We start from the raw sequence: 25,263 nt of genomic DNA, 5'->3' as shown, positions 1-25,263 counted from the left end.
AGGGGCTGGACAGCCCGAGCGGCTGGCTGTGAGGGAGCAGGACTGTGCCGCTGGGCAGAGGGATGGGATCAGTCAGCTCAGCTCAGCTGCAGAATGTAACTTTGCCCTTTGTGGTCCGTATTGCAGAAGCACTCAGGATGTACACCCCCGGTGCTCATAGGTCCTACCCGCCGCAGCAGGAGGAAAGCCCTGGGGGACAGCAGCTCCACTCCAGAGAGGCTCGGAAATTACGAATTGACCTGAACGTGAGCTGACTGCTTCAGAGCAGAGGTGCTGCATGCTCTTTGAATTTTTCAATCATGACTTTGCTTAGCTTGTCATTTCACTGTTCCTCCCTCCCTCAGAGACTTTAGATGGGAGCCCAGGATATCTCTGCTGCCCAGGAGGATGAGCAGTTCCCTCCTGCTCCAACTTCACAGCAGTGCATATTTGCTGACACGGTTCAAGCATGCAAAGAGCATGCTGCTCCATCAGTGCTGCATCAAACAGCTGATTTATTACACTGAAAACACTCCTCTCCTTTGCTGGGATCAAATTAAGAGGTTTGGGGATGATCAGTTGCAAAGCAGGCACAAATAAAGGATGAACAATGCTGGGACCAAGGAGGGCAGGTCACACTGGAGGCTTGGTCATGCAGCAGGACTTCTGGCCTATCTTCTGCAAAAAGAAGAGAGGATTTATTCCTTTCACTTTATCAAGTGATGCAGCTATAAATGCGTTTTCATTGTCTCAGTGTCCCTGAAAGATGTGAAAAATAATAAAAACCGGGAGCTAAAGAATAGCTTGCGGAAGCTCTAGTAGTCCAGTTCACCCCATCCTTTTTGGTGGTGGTGCTGAGGTTGGTGTTCTCCTTGTTAGCAGTGAACTCAACGATTCTTGTTGCTCTCCTGGGTGTCCACAGAGTGCCTTTCCGGGCAGCAGGGGATGTTTCTTCACTTTTCCCATCATCTCCTTGAGCTATTTGAGTCACTAGTTTGACAGAACATTCACCCGGAGAAAACACCAAGAGAAACCATTTGGACAATTTTCTGCAGGCTGGGAGAGCTGAACCAACCTGGAGAGGGTCTGACGAGCCGCCAGAGCTGGACATTGGGAGCAGGGTGAGTAGGAGGGGAGATGGACACAGAAGCAAGACCACCCTGTGGGAGCAGCAGTAAGTCAGTAGGTCAGGCCAGCTGCTGTGAAACCGCAGCCTAAAATTCCCCTCCCAACTTACATTTGAAGTGTTTTTAATTGACATAATTTTAAATCCAATCAGTAACTCCATGACCTTTACGTTTGTGCAGATCTTGGTATTGTTTGCGTTTGTCTTCCCCAACTTCTCTGCTTTCCTAAAGACTCAGGACACAAACCCCGAGGCAGAGGCTGTGGTAGGATTTTTACAAGGCCAGGACTGCTTTCAGACTGTCACATCTCACTGCTCAGCAAGGCAAACCCCAAACACGGTCCCTTAGGATGTGGGTTTCTGCAAGGGGCTAGGAGGGGAATTTTCTTGCACTGTGGCACAAAGACAGAACAGATCTGTCAGCCGAAAGAAAAAACAGCCAAAGTTCTCGCACAGGTGGACTTCTTCCTGACACAGGAAGGAACAACACACCAAGTGAAACCCACCTCCAGATCTGATTACCTTCTGGACATCCAGGATCCATCAGGCTATGAGTCTCCTCCAATCTGATGCTCTGAACAGTGCTGTTTGTTCACTGGATTAAATCCTGCCTACCCAGAAACAGACATGCACCTTGCCTCTTCTCTGGAACTAAACCAACCTCTCTGTGCTACTGTGGAGATGTAAACAGCGCTCTGGAGTGGCTGAGATGTAAACCTGACAGGTAGGATCCAACATGGTGTCCCCAGCCCACAAACAGATGTGGTCTGCAACCACGGGAGTGAGGAAACGGGAAACAGGTTGAGGTCATCTTGGCGTGGCACACGGTGGGACACTGGTGCATGGGTGTCTCCAGCTCTTCCTTCACCTGGCCGATAAACATCAGGATGCCTGGAGCTGCCAGAGCTGGAGATGGGGCGGAGGTTTTCCCCACACTCCTGGTCCCAGTGCAGGAGGGTGTTCACAGGTTCCCTCACTGCACCTGGCCGGGGTGATGGAGCTGCAGCTGTGCTGGTAAGACTTTCTTCTTTTCTGCGTCCTGGTTTTAGCCCAGTTTATGCTGGCTGAGCTCTACCATCTCTCTGCTATCCTCCAGCCTGTGCCGCAGCCCTTCCCACATTGCCTGGAGTGATCCTCCTTTGAATTCCCCCATTCCTATCCCTGCACGACCCATTACTGAATGCATGTTAAAAATGACCCAGACCAAAAAAAAAATACCAAATGCTGACTGCTGGTCATCTTTTTTCGTACAACACCCAAATAGACTGGAGGCACTTTGGGGAAGATGTGTGCCTGGGTGCATTTGCACCAGGCTCAGCTCCACCAGTCCCTGCCCTGTGTGATGTCCCCCGGCCCCAGGCACCGGCCGTGTCCCCTGGACACAGAGATGTCCCCCGGCAGGCAGGAGGTGGCAGCATTGCATAGCCCAGGAGATCCTGCTCGCCTGCAAACCCAGGCATGGTCTATTTACTGGCCAGGAGTTGCAGACCTGTTTTTCCAGCTCCTCCAAGGATACGTGACTGGAGCCAAACGCCTCCAAACTGCTCAAATCCCATCCAGAGCAACCATTTAAAACAACTAAACCCCAAAGGCTGCTAAGCACACATCGGTCCTAAGCTGTCTGCAAATCACCATTAACAGCAATGCGAGGGCAACTGAGGACACAGGGGCTCTGCATTTAGAAATGAGTGTGATGTTTAAAGATACCTCATTTGCCCTTGAAACTCCAGCCCCCTTAACTAGTGTGTGATGTATCCAAGCTCCTCCGCACAAGATTCACATTCCCTTTGAGTGACAAGAGTGCAGATATTCTTGCTTGCGCAAATGCTCCTTGACAGAACCGAGGTGGGAACGAGTTGGAGGTTAGCTTGCTCTCGGAGCATTGTTTTCATTCTGGTGCATCTGGCACAGTTCGGGCTGATTTTGAATCCATCGCATTTTATTTTTATTAGAGATGCAGAGAGACCTGTAGTAAAACCTTGGATCTAAGCTCCCTGAAATGCAAGGGGAACTTGGAGCTGATATTTAGAGTTCAGGGCATTGCTGGCTGCCAATTTTTCCTCTCCATTCCTCCTGGTCTCTCACTATGGAGTCATCCTGTAACTGAGTCCACCACAGGAAGAAACACAGGCAAATCACAGACTTCCCTCGCTGCCTAACAGCCAGATGGACACAAGCCAGGACTTTTTTGCACTTGTGCAGACAGAAAGTGTTTGTACCACAGTGCCTTTACCAAGCTAGAAAGCAACACGGTGAGTGCAATAAAAGCCTCTGTCACCCTGTGGATGCTGTTAAGAGGACTCCTCTACCTTTATATGAACAACTTCCTACTGATATAGCGGTGTCCTAACCCGGACCTCTTAATCTCACTTTTCTCCAAAATAGTTATTAAAAAAAAATCTGTACATAGACCAGTCTTAAAATCAAACTTTTTATTATTCTCATTGCTTTGGGTGCACCAGGCAAGCTGGAAAGCAGTTTTTCTGACTGCCCCCCTTAAAAGCTGACACCCAGAGAAGGCTTTCCTTCTACATACATGAGCTACATTATACATTACTGTAAGAGCTTTCTTTCTCCTGCAGACTGAATCATTTCCCAAATGTAGGCTTGCACAGCAGAAGATGCCGCTCTGACAGGGAATGATGATGAGTCACCGGGAATTCACAGTTTTGTGTTCCTGCAAAGGAAAAACTCACAGCACCGAGCGAGGGGGCAATGGAGGAGAGCTCGGTTTTGACAGACAGCAAGAAACAGCTCCTGGAGCATGAGCTGCTGGGTCAAAGCAATCTGGGGAAGGAGAGGAGCCAAGGGTAACGGCCACATGAAGGCAGGGGCCACAGGGCCAGGAGACGTGGCCGTGATGGGTGGCTCTGTACCTCTGGCGGTCCTTGTGAGGGGGCTGTAGCCTCCTCAGGCTCCTGAATCCACACCTGGATTGAGAAACTCCCGGCAGCAACGCGTGCGGCTCATCTGATATCTGCAGTACTGTGTGCTGCAATCCGGGCAGGCCGAGGCTGAAGGTCAAAGGGATAAATCAGACGTGGCAGGGCGAGCAGGGAAGGGCAGCGAAGCAGATGTTGTGTGCACACAGGGGCGGGGAAGGTGCCACGGGCCCTCAGCTCAGCCCCACGACCCGCGGGTACCGCAGGGGGACAGGAGGCAGGTTGCTGTGGATTTATTTGCATCCAAACCCGGACCATTAACACACACGCACACTGGGGTTCGGGATGTGGTAAGACCCTTGAAACAGTGCCAGCAGGCCAGCCGCAACGCCACATAAAAGAGGCGTGAAGCGTGCGTCACAGCCGTGACTCTGACCCGGCCTTATCTCCTGTTCCCTACCCCGACCGCCACCTCGCAGCCAGCGAGGGCGGACGCCCAGCTGCTCAGGAGCCCCCCGCCACCTGAGGGACGCGAGGGCAGAGCAGACACCCAGGAGCAGCAGCAGGAGCCTCGCGGCTTTGAAGCCGCGCTGCTCCCAGCCACAAGCGGGGCAGCGCCCAGGACAGGCCCAGTCACGACCCGCCAGGCGCAGGGCTGGGACACCTGTTCCTTTAAGAAGCGGGTGAGGGCACGTATGCTTCTCTCCTTCCTCTTCCGCCCGGTCTCGTGTTCGAGTAGTGCGCATGCGCACAGCTAGCACGCGACGAGTCGCTGGGCCGGGGGCGGGTGATAAGCGACGCCGGTCATTGGCCTTGAGGGCGGGCGGTGCGTGCGCACGCGCAGAAGGCGTACCACCGCCTTCTCCCCGCCTTCTCTCCGCCCGCCTAGGCCCGCGCGCAGGCGCGCTGCGGGGAGGGGGCGGCCTTTCCCTGGCGCGTGCGCGCCGAGCGCTCCGCCCCATTCCCAGCGTGCCCCGCGCGGTGAAGAAGCGGCGGCTGCAGGCTGTGGGCATTTTGTGTCCGCGATAGCAGCGGTTGGGAGACAAGATGGCGGCGGCGGCTGAGTGAGGGACCGGCGGCGGCCGGGACCCGCCGGAGCCAGCGGGCTTCGCGTTTCCCTTCCCCTACCCCCCCTCTCCCCTACCCTCATAACACCTCGGTGGCCGCCTCTCGTCTTTCTGGAGGGCGCCGAGAGCCGAGCGCCGCCCGGCCGGGGAGCGGGACAGAGCCGCGGAGGGGGGCGCCCGCTGGAGGGGCCCGGCTGGAGCTGAGCAGCAGGGACCAGCCTTCCTTATTCTGCCCCCCCCTCCCCCTTTCCCCTTCTCTGGGGCGGCGGTAGAGCCCTCTTTCTCCCCCCGAGCCTCTCAGCGCCGGGAGGGCCCCTCAGCCGCCCCCCGCCATGGCGAGTAGCAGCGGCTCCAAGGCCGAGTTCATTGTCGGAGGCAAATACAAGCTGGTGCGGAAGATCGGGTCGGGCTCCTTCGGGGACATCTATTTGGCCATCAACATCACCAACGGGGAGGTAAGGGCGGCTCGCACTCCCTCACCTTCTTGGGCCCGGCGCGGTCCCTTCCGCACCTCGGGGGGAACCAGAGATCAGCGATAACCTTCCCGAGGCCGACTTGGAGCCTGGTTTTGTCCCCCTTTGCCCCTGGTACCGCCACCTGCGAGGGACCGCGCGGCGCCGTCCAGCCAGGGTGGCTAAGCTGCCCTCCGCGGGGTGGAGGGGTGAAGGTGTGTACCCTGGGGCTGAAGGGCTTCCCCTGCTTGACGCCCTTCATCGCCGGGGGGGTGGCACTGCCCCTTCGACAGCAGAGCCGTGCGGCAGTGGTCTCCCCCACCCAGCAGTTGCATAGTTCGCTTGCGAGTGGTAGGGAGAAGGAGACCACCATTGTGGGAAAAAGGTACTTTGTCTTTTATGAGCGGCCAAAGTCGTCCCTCTCTCACCAGTGATCTGTCCCCCTTTCTCTCAGCTGGGGAACACAGTACCTTATTTTCATCAACAGTAATAGAAACAAAGAAGATCCCTTGTTTCTTCAGCTCTTTTTTTCTTGGTGATTTTTTTTTCCCTCCCCCTCACGGCTCTGAGCTGTAAAGAAGAAACACCCACGTATGTTCTTCCTCACTTACATGGATCTGAAGACTTTACATCTCCAGCTCAATTTCATGTCCTGGAACGGATATTTATGTACAAATCATCACAGTATGGATTTCATTAGAAGACGCAACAAAATGCAGGACGTTGAGCACCGAGAGCTTAAAAAAAATTATACCTCAAAGCATTTGCAGCAGGGATGTGTGGGGGATATTGAAATGCTGTACCCCTTATACCTCAGTGGCAAGGCTGTGCTTGGTGGACGCTCTGCTCTGACTCCTTGTTCCTTCTCACTGTAGGAAGTTGCTGTAAAGTTGGAGTCTCAGAAGGCTAGACATCCCCAGCTGCTGTATGAAAGCAAACTATACAAGATTCTGCAGGGAGGAGTTGGCATCCCACATATACGGTAGGAATCATTAACATATGCCAGTACAGTGACTTTTCTGTAATGTTAGTGTGAGGCAGGACACCATCATTATAAAGAGATTTATCTGGAAGGGTTTGGGCTGTTTGGGGGGAAAAGCTCCATTCCAAGCTCTACAACTAGTTGGGTATCCTCCCCACTGGCCCACTGTCTCTTCTTATCTGTACATGCTGTGCTTTGAAAATGAGATCTTCAGCAGTTCTGAACTGTGAGAAATTCTTGTTGTGATTAGAACAAAGTGTGAGACAGTTTTAGTGAGAGCCAATGTTCTTGATGAGGTTGAGAGTTTAGAGCCGGTACTGGAAATGGCTGCTTTCTTTTGTTGCCTTTTTTTTTGTTCCAACATGTCTTCCTCCTCCGCTCAGAAAATGGCGGATGGACGTGATTAACCCTCCCCCTTCTTGTGTTGGGACAAGGGACGTGCTCAGGCATGTATCTTTTCCTTTCATAGTTATGTGCTGCAAGGCTTGAGACTGCAGAGAACCTCAACCAGGAATGAAATGGCAGCCCCTTTCTGTTACCCGCAACAGATGCGTCACTAGGATTTCCGTACAGTTAAAGTGCCAAGATTAATCCCTCCCAACTGCTCATTATGCAGCTTCCTTGTTTCATAGTCTGTCTGAAACTTTCAAGTATTTAATAATTTCCTAATGTGGAAGAAAATCACTGGTGCAGCAAACTCTAGGAGGAGTTATTTCTCTTGAGATTATTGAGGTGTTACACTGGGTTAGTTCCCAACTACTGAATCGATGCATCAGAGTAGATTAAATGAAACTTCATTTTTCTCCAGAAAGACGTTGCACAAGAAGTTGTTCTTTTTTTTAAAAAGTTGTTAATAATTGTTTTTAAAGTTAGTATTTCTTATGTTTGCACTATGACATAAAGGAATTTTGTTCCTTGAGCTGCAGAAACTATTTCAGTTTAGATATTGGGTCAAACTCCGGATTCCATTTAATCTGTTAACCCTTCCCTGTCTTTGTTGTATGTGCACCTATATCAATAGTGGCCTCTGGGGTCTATTGTAAGGTCATAATGATGACATATTCATGTATTAATTTTAACAAAACCTAAACCAAGTCTGCATTTCTGAGGTTAATAGCTCCCCTCGCCCCCTTCCCCTGCCAAGCACAACTGGCTGTAGTCCTGAATGTAAGCTGAATCTGTATACCAGAGGAGACAGTGTTGTCTTGGCCATCTGTCCTCATTCACTACAGCCTTTTGCAAGAGTAGAATAAACATATCTGAATTAAGCTGGATACTTGCAGCTTAAACAGAGTTGCTTATGTGAAAACAGATTTAGTCTTTATTTTAGACTACGGTTTCCTTCTTTTCTTCAAATGGATGCCTTTATTTCACAACTGAAAGAATAGAAACTGCATTTTGGAAAGCTATCCCAGTATAGCTATGTGCTAAAACAGAAATAACTGGGAAAATAGCCAAAGCAAGTGGGTATCAGGTGTTTGATCGCAAAACTGGAAAAGCAGGCATTCTTAAACTTTTTCAAAAAAAGTAAATGAACGTTTGGTGCTATAGTAAGGCCAAAGTTGCAAATTTTTCAGCTTTTCCATGTAACAGAAGTGAACTACTGTTTTAAGTCCTTGGATTCGGTTAAAAGTGCCGTGTGAGAGCATTTTAATTAAAGCTGAAATACTGGAAGTAGTCTTACATGTTAAGAAACTTGCTTCTAGCTTCAATTACAGTAGTCATCTTTAAGTTTTCTTTCCTCTGTATTTGACATTCTTGTGTCTGACTTTGTTTTCTGTATAGCCAGTGATGGTGGTTTAGAAGTCTCACCACCACAGGGGAACTACAGCCTTTCTTTAACACATACTTCCTTCCTCCTCCCACCAAAATAATACAAGATTTCAAGAATCTGAATAAGAGTGGACAACTGAGACAATACTCAAAGCAACTCTGATTGATTTATAGATTCATTGTGCTAAAGGTGTGTGGTCTATTTGATATCAGTGAGTCTTAAAGTTTTTCACTTTCAGGTTCTCATGGTGTTAATCTTTGTAGTATTCTTCTAGAAAAGTGTCTTTCAGAAAATATTTGGAAATACCTTTTTTGTCTTCAGAAGCAGCACTAATTTTAAATCTATTTGTATGTACCAGATGCTGCTTGACAGGTTCTTTGACTAGGCCTCTGTTACTAGTTGTCATCTTGCTGTATGACATCTGGTGATGCTTGAAGAAATCTAAAATAGTATTTTTATGTTTATCTTCTTTAAGAGGAAGCTGAGCAGGGTACCCAGTACAGTTTTTGTGACAAACATTAGAATATGATGTGTTTAGTAGAAATAGAATCCATGGTACTTTGAATGTAAGGGGGATGACTTGACCTACCAAATGAAATGTATCACTGAGGTGCTTAACAAGGATATGCCTTTGAATAGGTGATTACAAAGACTAAGACCAAAGTGCAATTACTGTGCATATTGTTTCAGACAATTCAAGCTTTTCTGACATGGGTCTTTGGCAGCAGCTGAGCTGGGAGAATGTATGACTTTGTACTTGGGTCACTTTGCATGTGTAATTGATAATACACGTTCCGCCATTGTTTTATAATGGTATGCTGTCAAGTTGGAATAAGCTGTTCTTGGCTCAGCATATTTAGAAAGATGAATCAAACTGAAGGAAAATCTTTCAAAACATTTGTTAAAATTTCTGTAATGTGACACCTTTAAACAGCAGCAGCACAAACAGAGCATTCGATACAAATTTAAGGAATCATTCTAAGCTTTTCCCATTGCCATGCTGTATAAGCTGGGCTCAGCAGCATTTTTATCCCAGTGCTACACATCCGGGAAAGAGAGGCACATAATCTTGTATTCCTCGTTTAAGAATGAGGGACTTTTTCTCTGTTCGTCATCTACTTAAGTAATGCAGTGGCCAAGATCAACTTACTAGAAGTTGCATTATGTGGCTTTGCCTTACTCAAGTGGTCTGCTGTGGTTCTTTGACTCACAAAGCTGAAATAATAGGTGAGGTATGGATAGCTCATTTTAGGCATCTATTCTTAAAACTGAATTTTGCCTTTTAGGTGTGTGATTGCAAACTTAGTAATGATAGGATAGTGTATCTGTAAATTATCGAGAACCAAGCAATGTTTCTATAGCTTTTAAGGCTCATTTGATGGCCTTTCAAGCTGATTGCAAGAAATCTAATTAACAAAATCTTAGTTTCAGAGTTAAGTTTTGTAATATTGCTTCTGTGGTATCAACTCTGAGCCTTCACTTGTCGTGGAGGGTGAACAAAGGGGCCTTGGTACTCCCACTGTAACAGAACATGGTTTTTGCACATAAAATAGCAAAAATTGAGATCAGAATATCTTTATTCTCTGAATATTCTAAACCTTTTTAGACTTGCAAATCTTTGACTTTGCTGCTTATTGTTGTTTCCTGGAAGAGTAGCAAAGTTTCTGAACTTGTCTCTGGGGTTTCACAAAACTTTATATAAATGCTCTACAGATTTTTAAGCTGTGATTTGTTCTTGATGTACAAATTTTGGTTGATTATTACCTTTATTTTTCACAATAGGCTCTTGAACCAAGCTTAACATTCTAACAATCTGATCTGCCTTTAGGACACAATGCAAAGTCTGCAGTATTCCACTGGGCTTATTGTTCTCAGCCATCAGCTGTCCTTTTTTTTTTTTTCCCCTCTTGTTTTCAGTGGCAAAGCATTTTTAGCTGTAATCTTGTTAACTGGGCACTGATCCTATTAGTTTGGACTATCTACCTTTATTCCCAAATTCTTGGTTCTGGCTTGGAGGAATGTAGCAGAGTGTTTGGTGATTTTTGTATGTTGTTTTTTTCATAGTGTAACTCTGTTAAAGCATTCTTGACAAAAGCAATTGTTTGAATTATCTGTGACAACCACTCTAGATTTTTGTCATTTATAGTGTTTATCAACTATTGTTCGTATCCTTTACAAAGATTACCTTTAGTTACTCTTTCAGATGTACTTTTGAAAGAAAAGTGGGCTTCAGATTTTTCTCATGCCAGTATCATGGGATAACTTGGTTTCATTATCATCAGTTTCAAATGTAAAACAGCTACACTGGAAACAGGTGTGGCCATTGGTGATGTGTAAGAGCAGTAAGAGAGCCTTGTGAATGTGAAACAGATACTCTGGTATTCTTGTGTGGGCAAGGCTGAAGAGATACTGTACAGCATGTGAGGCTAATCAAGGTGATACTGAAGTTTAGTCATTTGTAAGGTTAAAAACCAAAAGCTACTGACTCAGCAATTTTTTGCAACATTCTCTTGCAAACTGAACAAGTAAATCCATTTCTGAGTTTTTGCAGTGCAGTAAGTTCTTGCAAAATATTTTGGTGTTGAGAAATTCAGTATTGCCACCCATGTGTCACTACACAATCCTCTAAATAGTAAAGCATGTTGTAAAGTTTCTGGCAAAAAAGTAATCTATAGGTGCATCCACAATTTTTGTTCTTCTGGTTGCTTACTGCCATGTTGTCGGATAATCTGTTAATAACAGACTCTGCCCATACTTCACTAAGTAATAATGTAATGGAGAAATGTGGTCAAGTTTGGTAATCTTAGGGTTATTCTCACAATGGATTTTTCCTTGAGCACTTCAAATTTTGATCTCTTCAAGCAGTGCTTAAAAATCTAAAAACCTCTCAAACACCTTCATTTTAAACTGTTTTCCCAATAACTTCCTGCAGCATAAAAAAACCCCACCAAACCCACGAACAAACCCCCCCAAGAAAAATTAGAATTAAAAAAAGAAACAAACCCAAAACTTGTAGTCAGATAAAGTCTGAAAAGTTTTCTATCTTTTCATTGGTAAGACATACTTTCGTCTAGGTCTTGCAAGTAATGAGGAGGAAGGCTCTAGCAATAGAGCCTCCTATTTAATTAACCTTCTGTTATTACTTAGGGCTGCATACTGGAGGGCAGAACCACTCTAGTAGATAAGAGGAAGCTTCTTGTTCTGGTAGCTCCAAGTAAAATTGAAAGCTAGTCTTTTAAATTAATAGCTAGAATTTTTCTACTTAGACAATGAATGTCTTTACACAAAATCTATTTCATGTTTTAGAACAATCTAAACTTCTGTCTTAATTGGTCTTTGTGGATTCCTTATAAGCGTCCAAGAGAGACCGCAGTTTGAAAACAAATGAAGCTGTCTTTTTTTTATTTTTTTCTTATTTTTCTCCTCGCCTTAGCTCGGCCTTTGCAGAAAGTGCTGCAAAAGTATGCAGTTTCAGTTCAGTGTTAGTCGTTTGGAACAGGTGATCAGTAGAGGTACTACTGAAACACTTTTCATCAGCAGTGTTTCCTGTAGCTACTGCGGATTAATGGCTTACCTTCTCAACTGAACCTTGTGACTTTTATGGAAGAAACTTGACTCACGTTCTCCTCGCTTCCTACCAGGCGTTAATGTACCTCATTAAACAGCTAGGAAAACAGCAGGTCAACTACATGGAAGTTATGTATGCAATATAACACTAGGCAGATGAAATGACCTTACAGCTTAGGAGATGAGTTGCACTGGCATACTTCATGTATTGATATTTCTCTCATAACTGTACAAAAAATGATAGAGTTTTATTTATAGAGTCTATCTAACTTCATAGTGTAGGGTGTTCATTGCTGTTTCTTTATTTAGTACTTGGGTGGCCTAATTCATACTCACCATGGCAACTAATGTTAGATGACATCTGCTAAATATTCCACTTCAGTATTTCAGTCATGCCATATTTATATTACTCCTAGCTGACTAACAGTTAAGTGCTTTTTCCAGCTTCAGGGGACATTAACTAGAAATATAAAATAAAATACATGTCAATTTAGACATGAATCTTACAATGATAGATTACCTTTCTTATGTGTTGCTTCAGTATCTGTTAAGACTCAGATTAGTATATACTTCCCAATTTGTCTGAAACATCATTTGTCAGGAGATGTCTATCCTGAGAAGTCTAGAATATGGGGCCAGAAGAGACCACTTTGGTCCAAATCCAGCACCTGTTTTGGACAACATGCTATTCTTTCTGTGAATCAGTCAGGTGCGGTGTTAAAACTTTCTAGGCTGGCTGGCAGTGCTCATGATCCTGTTGTCAGACAGAGTTTCTGTGCCTAAATATAAATGCTTGTACTCGTAGGCAGTCAGCTCCTATTTATTTCTTCCCTGATTTTTTTTTGTTAATAATCTTCTCCCTATTACAGTCCTCCCATATCTATAAAGAATAGTTGCATAACTCCGTAGTTGCCTTGCTGAGCTGTTTGAATACATGATTAGAGGTCACCACCTTCCCATCTTTCTTGATGTCTCTTTCCTGTCCCTGTTCTGATCTGGATTTCCTTTACTTAATGTTGGTGACAGAGTTTGCACGTTGGTGCCTTAAGAATTTATACAGATTGCTTCACAGTTTGTGTAGAATACCTGTACTCTTACTGGTTAGGATTACTTTTTATTTTTCAGTGATGCCTGATATTAGAGCTATATGATTATAGGAAGGCCTGTGTTTTCTCTTTAGTCACATCATCTGACTAATGCCTAGTTCAGAGACTTTTGTATAAATGACTTGGTGCTTGCAGAAATGGAATACAGTTCCAGAGTGTTCATCAGTTCAGTGTCATTTGGTTTTCTGAAGGATGTCTGAATCCTTTGTGTTCATCACGCCTTCCAGATTGTGTATTCACCCTAATGTGCCTGCTGACTTGTCAAACTTACTAATAAGGTGATCTCAGGTAGTTCTAGTGGTAAGTTCTTACCAGCTTGTTTTTTCAGCGTATGCTTTCTGTTTTAATAGCTTTTTTTATCTACCTTAATTCTTCTGACAATCTCTATTTTTGTCATGTGAACTCTTCCACTTGATGTTTGAAAGCCCAAGTGCTGGGAAACTAAATGCATAGGACTACACAGAGTAATCATAGGGTCACATACTATGAATTATGAAAGTGGCAAAAGTTTATCTAATGTCAAAGAAGTCCAAAATGGCTTTTTTTTTTAATATGACTGTAAAGGTTTCTGGAGATCTAAAGGTTTAACTATTCAGGTCTTGTCACAGAAGCATTGTACTCCCTTGCAGTGGGGCACCAGGAGATAGGTTTTTTGTCTCGCAAAAGCATGACCGTCTGCAGTTCTGTTTATAATTCCAGGTTGCCACAGCCTCCACTGGGAACAGTCAGTGATCGAATTGACAGAAGTCTTTAGTGGAGGATAGCTTACCTGGTAAAGCAGGTGTTGATTGAAGAGACCTTTTATTAAGCTAGAACAAAATCGTTTTGTTATAGTTGCTCTGGTAGTAGGAACACTTTGTTGTGACACTGAGCTGATGTTCTGGTTTTGTATATAATAAGTTGTAGACGAAATGATGTGCCATTATGGTAATGGTGACAATGCCTTTACTGCCTTCCTGGTTTCAGAACGCATGGGACTTGTGGTTTCTTTACCAGTTATTAACAGCTGTAATTTAGTTAATCTTGATCTGAATTTGAGATTATGTGAATTTTCTGAAATCTTTTATTTTATTCAGCATGTGACCAGCTCACACAGCTTTGATAATTGTACTGGTTTTGTTACCTTCTTGTTGTAATTACAAGTGTCAATGTAATGGATGAAACATCTGGTTATCTACTATAATTGTGAAACTATAATTTCATAGGCTGTGTCTGAATTCTGTTAGCCCTTTGCTCACCTCTTTGCTAACTGGCTTATCTCGATTTTGACCCTTTCAAAGGAAGATTCACTAGATGTGAAGAGAAGATTCCAATAACCAAATGAAAAGTTTTCTCAGTTAAAAAGAAACAAGCAAGCTATTAACAAACATTTTCTTAAACATTTCTTTTGTCATTGGCATTATTTATGAAATATGCAGTTGCCAGAATAGACATCATACAATTTTTGAAGCATGCAGCTCTGAAAACAGAAAAGGATTTTAAGTTTGGGTAGACCTGACTACAATATTTACTACTAAGTGCTAGATGTGCATCAGTACTTCACTTGCTTGTCTCAAGGTTAGTCAAGGGAATTAAAAACAACACCCCACATGAGTTCAAGTAAACATTCACTTGTCATGTGATCTGGCATCATACCCACTTTACTGTATGGGATTTGGAAACCAAATACTCTCAAACCAGTGTGTCATGTGACTTAGTTGTTCAGCATAGAGGTACAAATATTGAAATTCAAGATGTTATGAAAAGTTTCAGCTGTGTGCATATACTGGAGCAATGTATCAGGCTGCTAAACCACATGATTTGGAAACTTGCTGACGTGGTGAGTCTTGGTCTTCCAAATTAGACAAGTCACTGAAGTCAAATTAAGGTCACTGTGTTCTGTCTTTAACCATGCTTTGAAGGAAAGTGTCATAAAGGATATTTACTGTATTCTAACTGATCTGTAGTAATTTCATCTGTAGATTTAAACAGATGAGGCAAGGGAGAGTGACAAAGCATTTTCATGCATGCGTGAGACTGGTCACGCTTTACAGATTGAATATGGACTAAGGTTTTTATTAGCTGTATCCAATATTACAGTGTTATGTTTCCTGTTCGATGATAACTCTTAGCTCTTTATAATAATATTGTCCTGTTAATGTTTTGTGAAGTCTGCAATAAGGTCATCTACTGCTGTTCTTTAGGAAAGCTGATAATAATCTGTTTGTGTGGGTTTTTTTGCCATTAGTAGGTATAAATGGATGTATACTACAGAATCAAAATTCTCTATTTAGGAAATACGTCCTAATGGGATGTATAACACTGTGGGAATGACCTAGAGAAATAATGAGTTTTCCTAATCTAGTAACTTAGCTTCTCTTTTTGAAATAATACATTTTGTGTAACTCTGTGTAGGGTCATTACCCACCTAAAGTGAACTGTCAAGTAGTTAAATCTCTTGTTCCCACATTCCACTCCCCTCCAAAACTCTCCCTGCTTAGAATGTATTGCTGCTGTTGCTTCCTCAGCTTTAGTATGAGAGAGTGTACTTCCAGGTGTGCTTAAAAAAAAAAGTCCATGGAGCTCTAACAGACATGTGGGACACTTGTGTTCTGAGATGCTAGTGTCAGCTATTAGTTGCCCAGAGCTTTGTATGGGTTATTCCTTTATATTAGTAGTTCACTCCAATTTTTGTTGCCGACGCAGCATTAGAACTTTTGAAGATTTCTGAGACACTAGCCTTTTTTTAGATTTGTGCTCAGTTTGTTGCCATATTGTTTTGCATTTTAGCCCACTAGTGTTAAAACTTGCATGCCAAAGTGCTCTGAGTTTGTGCTCATCCAAAATGTTTGTTTATATGCCATCTTACAGCCATTACGTGAATATGGGAGTAAGGACTACTTGCCAAGCTCTTAGATATCATAATATCCAAGGTTTCCTAAGAAGAGCCAAGACTTTGAACGCTTTTACTCAGAGCTGCCAGTAGTAGCAGCTACTAGACTTTGAATGGACATGATGTAGCCTTACTTCTTAATCCCATTTTCCCTGGAAATGTTCCAATGGAAATTAAAACTTACTTGCAGTGTTGGCGAAGTGAATAAAGCACAAGTTACTCCATTACCCTTGCAGAAGTTTTAGTTGCCAGTAGTGAAATGAATAGATGGGGCAGTCTTCTGTGAGGAATTACAGGCAGGTACACATGAAAATGAAATGTTAAGAGTTCCCATCTTAATTCTGTCTTGCAGAGTTGATTCTGCTTTTCACCAGTGCAAAATGGTCAGGAGATTAAAATTTTCTTGTGCATATGTAGAAGTAGGCCAAATGGAGGTTGTGCAATCAACCTGAATTGCTGCACTTTCTAAGCAGAGAGACTTCTGTAGAACCACCAAATGCTTTTTAAAATGTAGCTTCCATGGTAGGCTTCCTTTTAATCAGCTTCACTTTTTCTGGGATGCTGTAAGTAAATTTTCTTAGCTCAGTTGAAGACTGATCTTTGATCCTTTTCCATTATACTGCAGTCTCTTGGGCACTGAACCATTACTGTATTGAACAATTAAATTCAGCATCTGAATTGAACTTCCATTTCTTGAAAATCATATTTTATCTAGATCTTGATTTACTCCTCAGAATGCTTCAATTCAGCTCATTATTCTTTAGATTTTTTCACAAGAAACATAAATTTCATGTGACAGAATAACTAGGCAGGTCATTTGGTCCAGTTTTCATTGTTCTAGATGATAATGTTTTGTTTTCAACTGTGACCTATGGAGTTGTTTATAGAGCTTTGTCAAAACTTCTCAGCCATTTGCGTAGGTGACTTTGATAGGAACCAAGAAGTAGATTTACAGATATAGTTAATAATTCTTGAATTGAAGCTGGTTTGCATTTGGATAAGGACTTTTCTCAACAGCATCTCACTTTGACTCTTTCTCCCTCTCTATGTTGCGTTTTTTAAATATTCTTCTTGGTCATTCTTGCAGTTGAAGGTAGCTTCTGATCACTCCTTAAAAGGGCCTAGCTAGGCAGGTCTTTTCAAAATGCATGTGTTTCATGGCTTGGTGTCAGGTTGCAGTGTGAATATTAACCTTTTCATAAATTACAGACTTTAGCAAATAATACCATTAGCATGCTTTCCCAGATGAGTCACTTGTAAGTTGGGGTATTTTTGTCCATCATAGTACATTCAATGAAATTTTAGAAGGCAAAAATGCTAAATAGTACTTACAGTATTAGTATGATCGTTAACATGGAGGACAACTGTTTTGTTGACATGTCATTTGAATGACTGCTTTCAATATACATATTTACTGCATCCCCTCTTGATGTAGGGAATGAATAAATGTCCTAAATTGACTTGTAAAACAGTGAGTGTGATCCACAGCCCATATATAACTTTGTAATACGTTGTTATAAATTTGATAAAAGTGCATGGTTTCTACTAGAATACTAACAGTAGGAAGGTACAGGCCAGTAGTTCCTGAAACAAATCCAAATATAGAATCTTCTCTCTGTGGCTTTATAAACATTTTGCTTTACTCCCCTGGCTAAGCTTGGAATCCTGTGAGTACCAAGGAATTTGTCAGCTTTATCAGTGGTAACTATTTTCCAGACAACTATGCATTAGTCTCCTGGAGTCATTGCCTAAAGTGGAAATAAAATGACTATACAGGTCTTTAAGCCCCAGCTACTACTGTGTTTGAGCTGAATCTTTTTTATTTTTTTATCTGCATCTGGGGTGTATTATTGGTATATCTTGTCTGCACTGTGGTTGTTGGAAACTTCAAGACTCTCTCAGGAGAGAGCTGTTCAGTGCCTTATCCATTGACTGCTGGTACTAGGTCCTTGTCATGAGGACTTAGATGCCTAGCAAAGGCAAAATGTAGCCTTTTGATCAATAAGGTGTTGAATCTTCACAGTCATGTACTGATACTCAGCACAGCTTCATAAACAGTTTTTCCACACACAGCTCTCACTTAACTGTAGGTATCTGGAATGTGCAGAAGGACTGTAGAAAAGAATACTCAGGTTCTGTCTTTCAGTGCCCATTTAAAGTATGGAAATTCACAGCTGAGACTTGCAGAAGTGAAGAATGTGACTCCAGGTCTTCTGAGGCAGCTTAGGTGGTAAAATACTCTCCCAGCATTGCAGGTGACATAAAGCAATACTATGATAGAAATGCTAGACATGGATTGGAAGGAAAAATATGCATGGCAGGCCTTCTGCTTGTCCTCACAGCATTGGTAACACTTAATTTTTTGTCCCACATTGATATATCAGGCACTTAGGGGTGGTTATCACAGTCTGTTTGACTGCACTTGATACATTGCTACATCTGTATTTTTCCTTTTGTGACACACTTTTCCCTTTATGATGTTGAAAACCTAGTGAAGAGCCTTTATCTCTTACTTAATAGGATGATAGAATGTGATTGCCATTTGTTAAATTTGGATGAATTAATGAAGAGGTAGTATATGAATTCTCTGCAACAGACCAAAGCAAGTTCATGCAGTTAAGTCGTAGCTGAAAACAAAGCCTAAAGCATTTAAAGATGTTTCTGTGAAGTTAAATAATGCAGGAAACAATGATAGAAGCATAAGGTGTCCTGCAAATGAGTTTCAGTTCAGACTGTACATGAACCTCAATATATTGACATGTAATGGCTTCTGCTTTGATTGCATTTTGATTTTTGTGGTTGGTATTTCAGTTGCTGCTGAAGTGTCATAATGTTTCCTCTTAAGGGGAAAATTAAATGTGTGCATATGCACTTGCCAACTTGTGTGTTCTGTTTTGTCCTCAGACTTTGTTTCCAGGAGAAATAAGACACTACTAGCCCTACTTCTTAGTTAGCTTTCAGGATTGAACGTTAGCCAGCAACGTGCCCTTGCAGCCAAGAGAGCTGTATTAAGATTCCTGCTAATGCTGAGTAATTTTCTTTTTTGCAGGTGGTATGGTCAAGAAAAGGACTACAATGTTCTAGTTATGGATCTTCTTGGTCCCAGCCTCGAAGACCTATTCAACTTCTGTTCTCGCAGGTTTACAATGAAAACAGTACTTATGTTAGCAGACCAGGTACGTGCAAGTCTTACTGTGAGAAAGTTAAAACCCCTGAAGTATTTTGTGCAACATGGTTCTCTAAGTGAGTTAAATAATGTGTTATGCAGGTTGTATATATAGCTAAGTGAAGACTTGACCTATATAGGAACTAAGTAATGGTGGCTTCTGTGTGCTGTGGCATACAAAATGAATGTAGGCCTGTAGTGGGAGGGCAACACAGATACCAACTCCTTAAAGCTGCAGATCTAGCAAGTGCAACTTTAATAAAGTATCAACACTAATACAGATGGACTAACTCCTTGTATCAGCCACGGGGGTGTGTTAAAAGGTCTGTCTGAAGCAGTCTCCAGTTATGGCTGATCTAATTCAATGGAAACCTGTTACATGTTGGTCAGCTGTGGTGGCAGGTGGGCAACATGCAAGTGTATAGGTCTGTTTTTACTGAATGTCACTATGCGCTCACAACCTCCTGTAACTTCTAGTACCAGACCATGAGCTAACAAATACTGTTTTGGTGGTTGTGCTGCTTAAAGACAGTTCTTAAAGCTGTTAGTGGAAATGCCACTCTACCTCAAACTTGATCAAAGCCTCTAAAATGGAGGTCTGTTAAGTCTCTTTCTAGCAATTGCTATTTTTTCAAGATGGTCATGAGAGTACAGCAATTGAAATGACCAGCCATATTTATTTATTGCTATTTAATGAATAGCTTGATTGTGCTCTCTTCAGCTACTTGAAAGGCAGTAAAGGTTTCTCGAGTTGGATTTTCAATGGTAGTTTAAATTTCATCTAATATTACGTAATTGATGTTAGTACCAAGTTGTCACATAGCCAGATGCTCGTAGAATCCCAGGCTCTTGGCCAAGGAAGCTCATGGCATTTGTATGGAGACAAGGTCAGCTGTCCCTATTCTCAGCTGCCTTAAGTGAGTGGTACGCTTGCTTTAGAGAGCCATTTGCCTGCTCAGTTAGCTAGAGCCTGGGTGTTACAGCATCTCCAGGGAATCTGTATGGTTTTTGTGCAGTATTCTTTTGGATGATAAATGCTAATTAGTTGTCATCTGGGAAACATAGATGGGATGTATGATATCAGTGCACAGAACTGGCTCTTAGGTCATAGTCCAGTAGAACAGCTGTCAAGGGTATGATGTTGTAACAGTCCAACTCACTAAAGACTGTGTGAAGAGTGTTTTAGTAGCTGAAAAGCTGTACCACATAAATGCATGTGCTGTGATCTCACGCACAGGAAATCGCATGACCATATGGGATGATGCAGATGTGCCAGAGTTTCTCTGCGTCTTCACTGCTGACTGTTATTCCTGGATCACGGTAGCCTAGATATGACAGTATGGGCCACAATCAAGTTGTTACTTGCTCTGTGAAAACTATTCCCTGGAAAAGTGACACTTGATGATGAATGAATAACTGGGACGGGGAGGGAATGAGCTTTAAAATTGTATTGTGGTAGGTGTAGAAAACCTTTGTTTGAAGTAAGGAAAAGAAATTAATGGGGCACTGTAGTTAGAACGTGAACTTGAATGTCTGTGAAATAGTTTCAGGTATTTAATCTGCCATTTCCTGGTGAAGATTATGGAATTTTAACATAAAGATAAATTTATTTGAACAGCATAAAAAAAAAAAACCCTTGGTTTTCATTAAGTAAATATAGAAACTTAAGTTGCAGAGTAAGGTAACACTAAAAATTCATGCATTCATTGAAGGTTTAAGTGAATTGTATTGCTGTCACTGAAATCTTACCTGTGTTTTTTTTACAGATGATCAGTAGAATTGAATATGTTCACACAAAGAATTTTATACACAGAGACATTAAACCAGATAACTTCCTAATGGGTATTGGGCGTCACTGTAATAAGGTTAGTCTGATGCTCTTTGTTTAAAAGATCCAAAGGAAATGGCTATGTTACTTGATTCAAGCTGCACAACCTTTTTAAAACTCATTGCTAAAGCTGATGTTTTGGATGCTAAACCATGATTTTTTTGATGTGAGAACTTGGATTTCTGTGTCCACTTCTAAATGCAGTGGCAGACATGTGGGTCTCTGACCCACCCTGTGAGATACTCGATTACAAGATGATTTCTAGGCTTGCAACAAGATTATAAACAAACCCTAGAGAATACTTAGCTACTCTTCTCAATGGCATTTCATTATCAAGCTAACTGTTGTAATAGCATCTTTTTTCCTCAATGATAAAGTAAAATCTTATCTTTGGCTTTGGGGCTGACTTCCTGGGATGAAAAGAATTTGTGCCAACGTGGGAGCTCCTGACCTACCAGTCATAAGGGCATTAAATCTTGCAGTGATAGACTGGTAAAGAGAACTCTTCAGCCATCAGAATTGTGGATACAACTAACAGCCAACGTGTAGATCAATTGCCTTAATAAATGAATTTATGTAAATATGTTGATAGAAAACTGTTATGTTTTAGAGTATCTGAATATGTTGTACAGCAAACTGCTCTGTTTACTTTGTGGGGAAAAAACAGGGCGGGGGGGTGGGCTGAGGTTATTGCACTTGTTTGGATGGATAAACGTAGTCAGAAGTGCATGTTTCCCGTTGAAATCCTTATATAGAAGAAAACTGTTTTTTATTTTTAGTTCTCGAGTGAAATATGCTTAATCCTGCAATTTGTATGTCGAGCTCGGGCAGACAGGCAGCATTGGCAATGCATTAAGCATGCTACTTAATAGAAATTAACTTCAGGACAAATGTACGTGATCAAGCTGTTTATTGGAAGCAAGATTCCCACTTATCTTCTCTATATGCCATCAGAGAATGTCTCCTCTCTGTAGGCACTACTAGTGTTTAAAATGTTTACCTTTGTTTGCCTGTATGAATGCCAACTTCAGGGCCATGAACATTAGAAGGGGAAAGCTTGATTAACATGAGATAACAGCTCTTGTCTGAAGAGGTGCAGTGCACTGAATGTTTAGATACAACCATTGTTGGAAAAGCTTGTAAGTCCAGCTGAAAGGCAGTCTATATGTAATCCTGTTGCTGTTAAACTTTTGCTTGTTCCCAAGTTTCATACTTTCACTCTGTAGAGCTCTATTTCTCTGCTGTGTTGAGCAGTTAGGCTCCTTAATTTTCTGGCATGACTTAGAGTATAACTTGAAAACTTAAAATTTTTTCCTAGTTTTAGTTTCTGATTTCCAATTGTTCTTTTTGGGCCATTTTTCTATACTGTTGCACAGTCATGCCAGGTTGGCATTGTTGCACTCTATTTCGTCTTGATGTGGATAATGGCCTAGAAAATGCTACTGTGCTTACTTTAGTGGAGGAACACATTAGATTTGCATCAGCTGAAATGAAAACCAAAATTGCCTGTAAACCATTAGATTTTTTTCCCCATTAGTAGACTAGTTAGGGAGCCACGCAATGATATGGTGGTAAACACTGTGGGCATGGACTTTGTTACTGTTGCAGGATTTTAGAGATTAGGTAGTTCTGATAGAAATACAAATCAGTAGGTTTACATGAGCAAAATGAGGAATGGGTTGCTTCAGTTTGGAACCAAGTGCTTTATTTGAGGAACACTTGCCACCATACAGTATTTACATTGATTCTTTTTGTAACTAAGTGTAGTTTGGGGTTTTTAAGAGATGACTGCACAAAGTTTGAAGAAAATCAGCCACAAAGACTAGAATAGCATGGTAATCTTGTTCCAGTAGCTTCCTGTCAGTTATATTTAAAAAAAATATTTTTTTCAAATTTTAATTTGGTGATTGGGAGAAATTTTGCTCCCACCTTAAAAGATGAATTTTCAGCTATGCTAGAAATAAGCCCTGCATGCTTATGAAAGTAAACTTTAAGGTGACTAAATGCCTTCTACCTCTTCCTTACTGAAGATTTACTTTTTCTAAATGTCTTTTGGGGGAAGGGCAGTTTGTGGAACCAAAGGATGCTTTTGTAAGCAAAACTTTAATTTCCTTTTTTAATAGAGCCAAATGTCACCATTGCTATCCCTGGTCAAGGCAGTGCCATTTTGGAGCGGCTCACAGTTGAAATTTACCTTGTCACACCTTTCAAATTTTCTCCTTGGAAAAAAAAATTTAAAAAAAATGTGAACATACATAGTTTTTTGAAAAGTACAGTGCTTGGTGGAAGAAGGATGGCATTTGGCTACCCTGTTCTTTCTCGAACGCCTCGGTGTTGCCTGTCTGCGCCAGCCGTTGTTGCAATGTAAGCAATACTGTTTGATGCACTGCCACCCTCTATTGTTTGTTCAGTGTTTAGAATCTCCAGTGGGGAAGAGGAAAAGAAGCATGACTGTTAGTACTTCTCAGGACCCATCTTTCTCAGGATTAAACCAGGTCTGAACCGTCTCCTATTCCAACCTCAACCCCAAATTCATGTGCTTTATTTTTGTTTTGGTTTTGGTTTTTTGTTTTGTTTTGGTTTTTGTTTTTTTGGTTTTTTTCTCTGGAGAATGTAGACCTTGCAAAAGCACCTCTTATGTTGGCATTATTCAGACATACTTGGCAAACATGTAACATTACTAAGATGTTTCCCTGTGGCGCTTGTTTAAATTGTGGAATTATTTCTAAACTGATATTAAAAAGGGCTAAATGTATGTGCTTGATTTCAGATGCAGGTTTTATTTTTTGTCCTTTAAAACTCAAAGGCAATCTGTTGAATGTGTTGAAGGATAGACATGCCACCCTAGTGAAATAGCAGGGCTTCTGCATAGGGCTGTCTGCTTGCCTTGCTGTAGGGTTCCTGCAGTGTCTTTGCACGTGGAGTAGTTCTGTTATCGCTTCAGCCAGACTCCTTCCTTTGCAGTTTTTGTTCAAAATATTTCCAAATGTGTAATGAGGACTCTGATATTTTCATCCATTGTGCTTACAAAATGAAATTACTCCAACAAGCTGTGCCTTGGAGAAGCATGAACTTATCTTGTAGTGTTAAATGTAGTATTCCTGACTCTTAAAGAGAAGATGAATTGGAAAGAAATGAAGACACATGCCAGTTCATAGCAGGACAGCTGGAAATTGCTGAATATGAATCAAGGCTCAGGAGTTTGGCCATAGAATCCATCCGTAGCTTTCCACAATGATAGTCTTCATGTATTAAATCCCAGACAGCTAGCTGCTGTATGCAAGCTGACAGGCTTCTGTTGTCTCCTTCTGAAACTTTCTTATCTGTTGAGGCAGAGACTTTGATCTACTTCTCTAGTTGCTCTTGGCAAAAATCTTGCCCTACTTCTCCAGTTTCCTGCTGATCGTGCAACAAACAGAATTAAGGTGGTATGAGGTTATCTGCGGGAATGTGTCTGTGTTCCTGCTGGCAGACAATCAGTATGTTCTGTGCTCATCCAAATCAGGCTGTATCTTCCAACTTAACTCTTTACAAGATGGACTTAGTCCTTTGCCTTCCACCCATCTAGAATGGGAAATACAGAATGAGCCGAAGCTAGGGAACAGAGTAACTTCCCCAGAGAAATCAGTACCATAAAATCATGTCCAGTTAGTTACTTGACTAGTGAAACACAGATCTGTGTTGCTGAATTGATTCCTCTTTTTAAAGAGGTTCTACCCATACCTCTTGGAGAATGCAAAATTACCTTGTTCATGTCTAATAGATAGAGCTTGTAGCAGCTGTGGAAAAGGCAGACCATTATTTACTTCTATAACTCTTTTGAAGAAAGTAGTCTTACCAAGTTGGTGCTAAACAGGGCTAGACACCAGCTGTTTATGTATGAGGCATACATCCAGTGTTAACTATTTTGATTCATGAACTGTGACTTTGTCCCTTTGTACCATTAATTAACAGCAAGATCCCCAGGATTACAGAAGGCACATGAAGACTTTGAATGGTTTAAAGTGTTTGTAACTAAACGTGCAGTGAAAATACTCTGTGTATAGTGTTTGGTTTTCCCTCCTTCTCAAGGCATAGTATTTTGCTTAAACTAATGGACAAAGACCCTGCAAAAGTAGCTATTGCAAACTATATATCAGAGGCTGTTACCAGATCAGAGAGCTTTAATCAGAAAATAAAGGATTGCATTTGAGCTCAGGCTTTGCTTCTAGGAACGTTGCACTTGCAGTATAGTAATAACATAAAGCTTTTTGTACTATCTACTTTAGTATCAAAATTCACTAATTTCCTGGTAGCTGGAGAACATGTCCATGCTCACTAAGTGAATAACTACCTCTAGTGGTAGCTGTGGTGGGTGCAACAAAGACAAGACCCCCCCAGTTTGCTGAACTGTCTGACCAATGTAGTTGATGTAACAGCTTGGGTTTACCTCCTCTTGCTCAAAACATTCTGGATTTTCAGG

The 25,263-nt window shown here is 42.1% G+C and overlaps 1 protein-coding gene across 5 annotated transcripts in view; it reads left to right on the top strand.

The window, feature by feature from the left end:
• The first annotated feature begins 4,911 nt into the window (after nucleotides 1-4,911).
• CSNK1A1 (casein kinase 1 alpha 1) overlaps nucleotides 4,912-25,263 on the top strand; it is a 35,629-nt gene continuing 15,277 nt past the window's right edge. For 2 of the 5 annotated variants that reach the window (XM_054841330.1, XM_054841329.1), the window contains exons 1-5: nucleotides 4,945-5,509; nucleotides 6,382-6,488; nucleotides 18,857-18,983; nucleotides 20,740-20,838; nucleotides 23,213-23,296. In XM_054841330.1, the coding sequence (XP_054697305.1) occupies nucleotides 5,387-5,509; nucleotides 6,382-6,488; nucleotides 18,857-18,983; nucleotides 20,740-20,838; nucleotides 23,213-23,296 (540 nt within the window). In that variant the 5' untranslated portion in view covers nucleotides 4,945-5,386. Of the gene's footprint in view, nucleotides 5,510-6,381; nucleotides 6,489-18,856; nucleotides 18,984-20,739; nucleotides 20,839-23,212; nucleotides 23,297-25,263 lie in introns of all 5 variants that reach the window. The other 3 variants (XM_054841328.1, XM_054841331.1, XM_054841332.1) reach the window with 3 other exon arrangements.

Source organism: Grus americana, chromosome 14 (assembly GCF_028858705.1).
Source record: "Grus americana isolate bGruAme1 chromosome 14, bGruAme1.mat, whole genome shotgun sequence".
Taxonomy (NCBI): domain Eukaryota; kingdom Metazoa; phylum Chordata; class Aves; order Gruiformes; family Gruidae; genus Grus; species Grus americana.
This window is presented reverse-complemented; position numbering and strand designations above follow the sequence as displayed.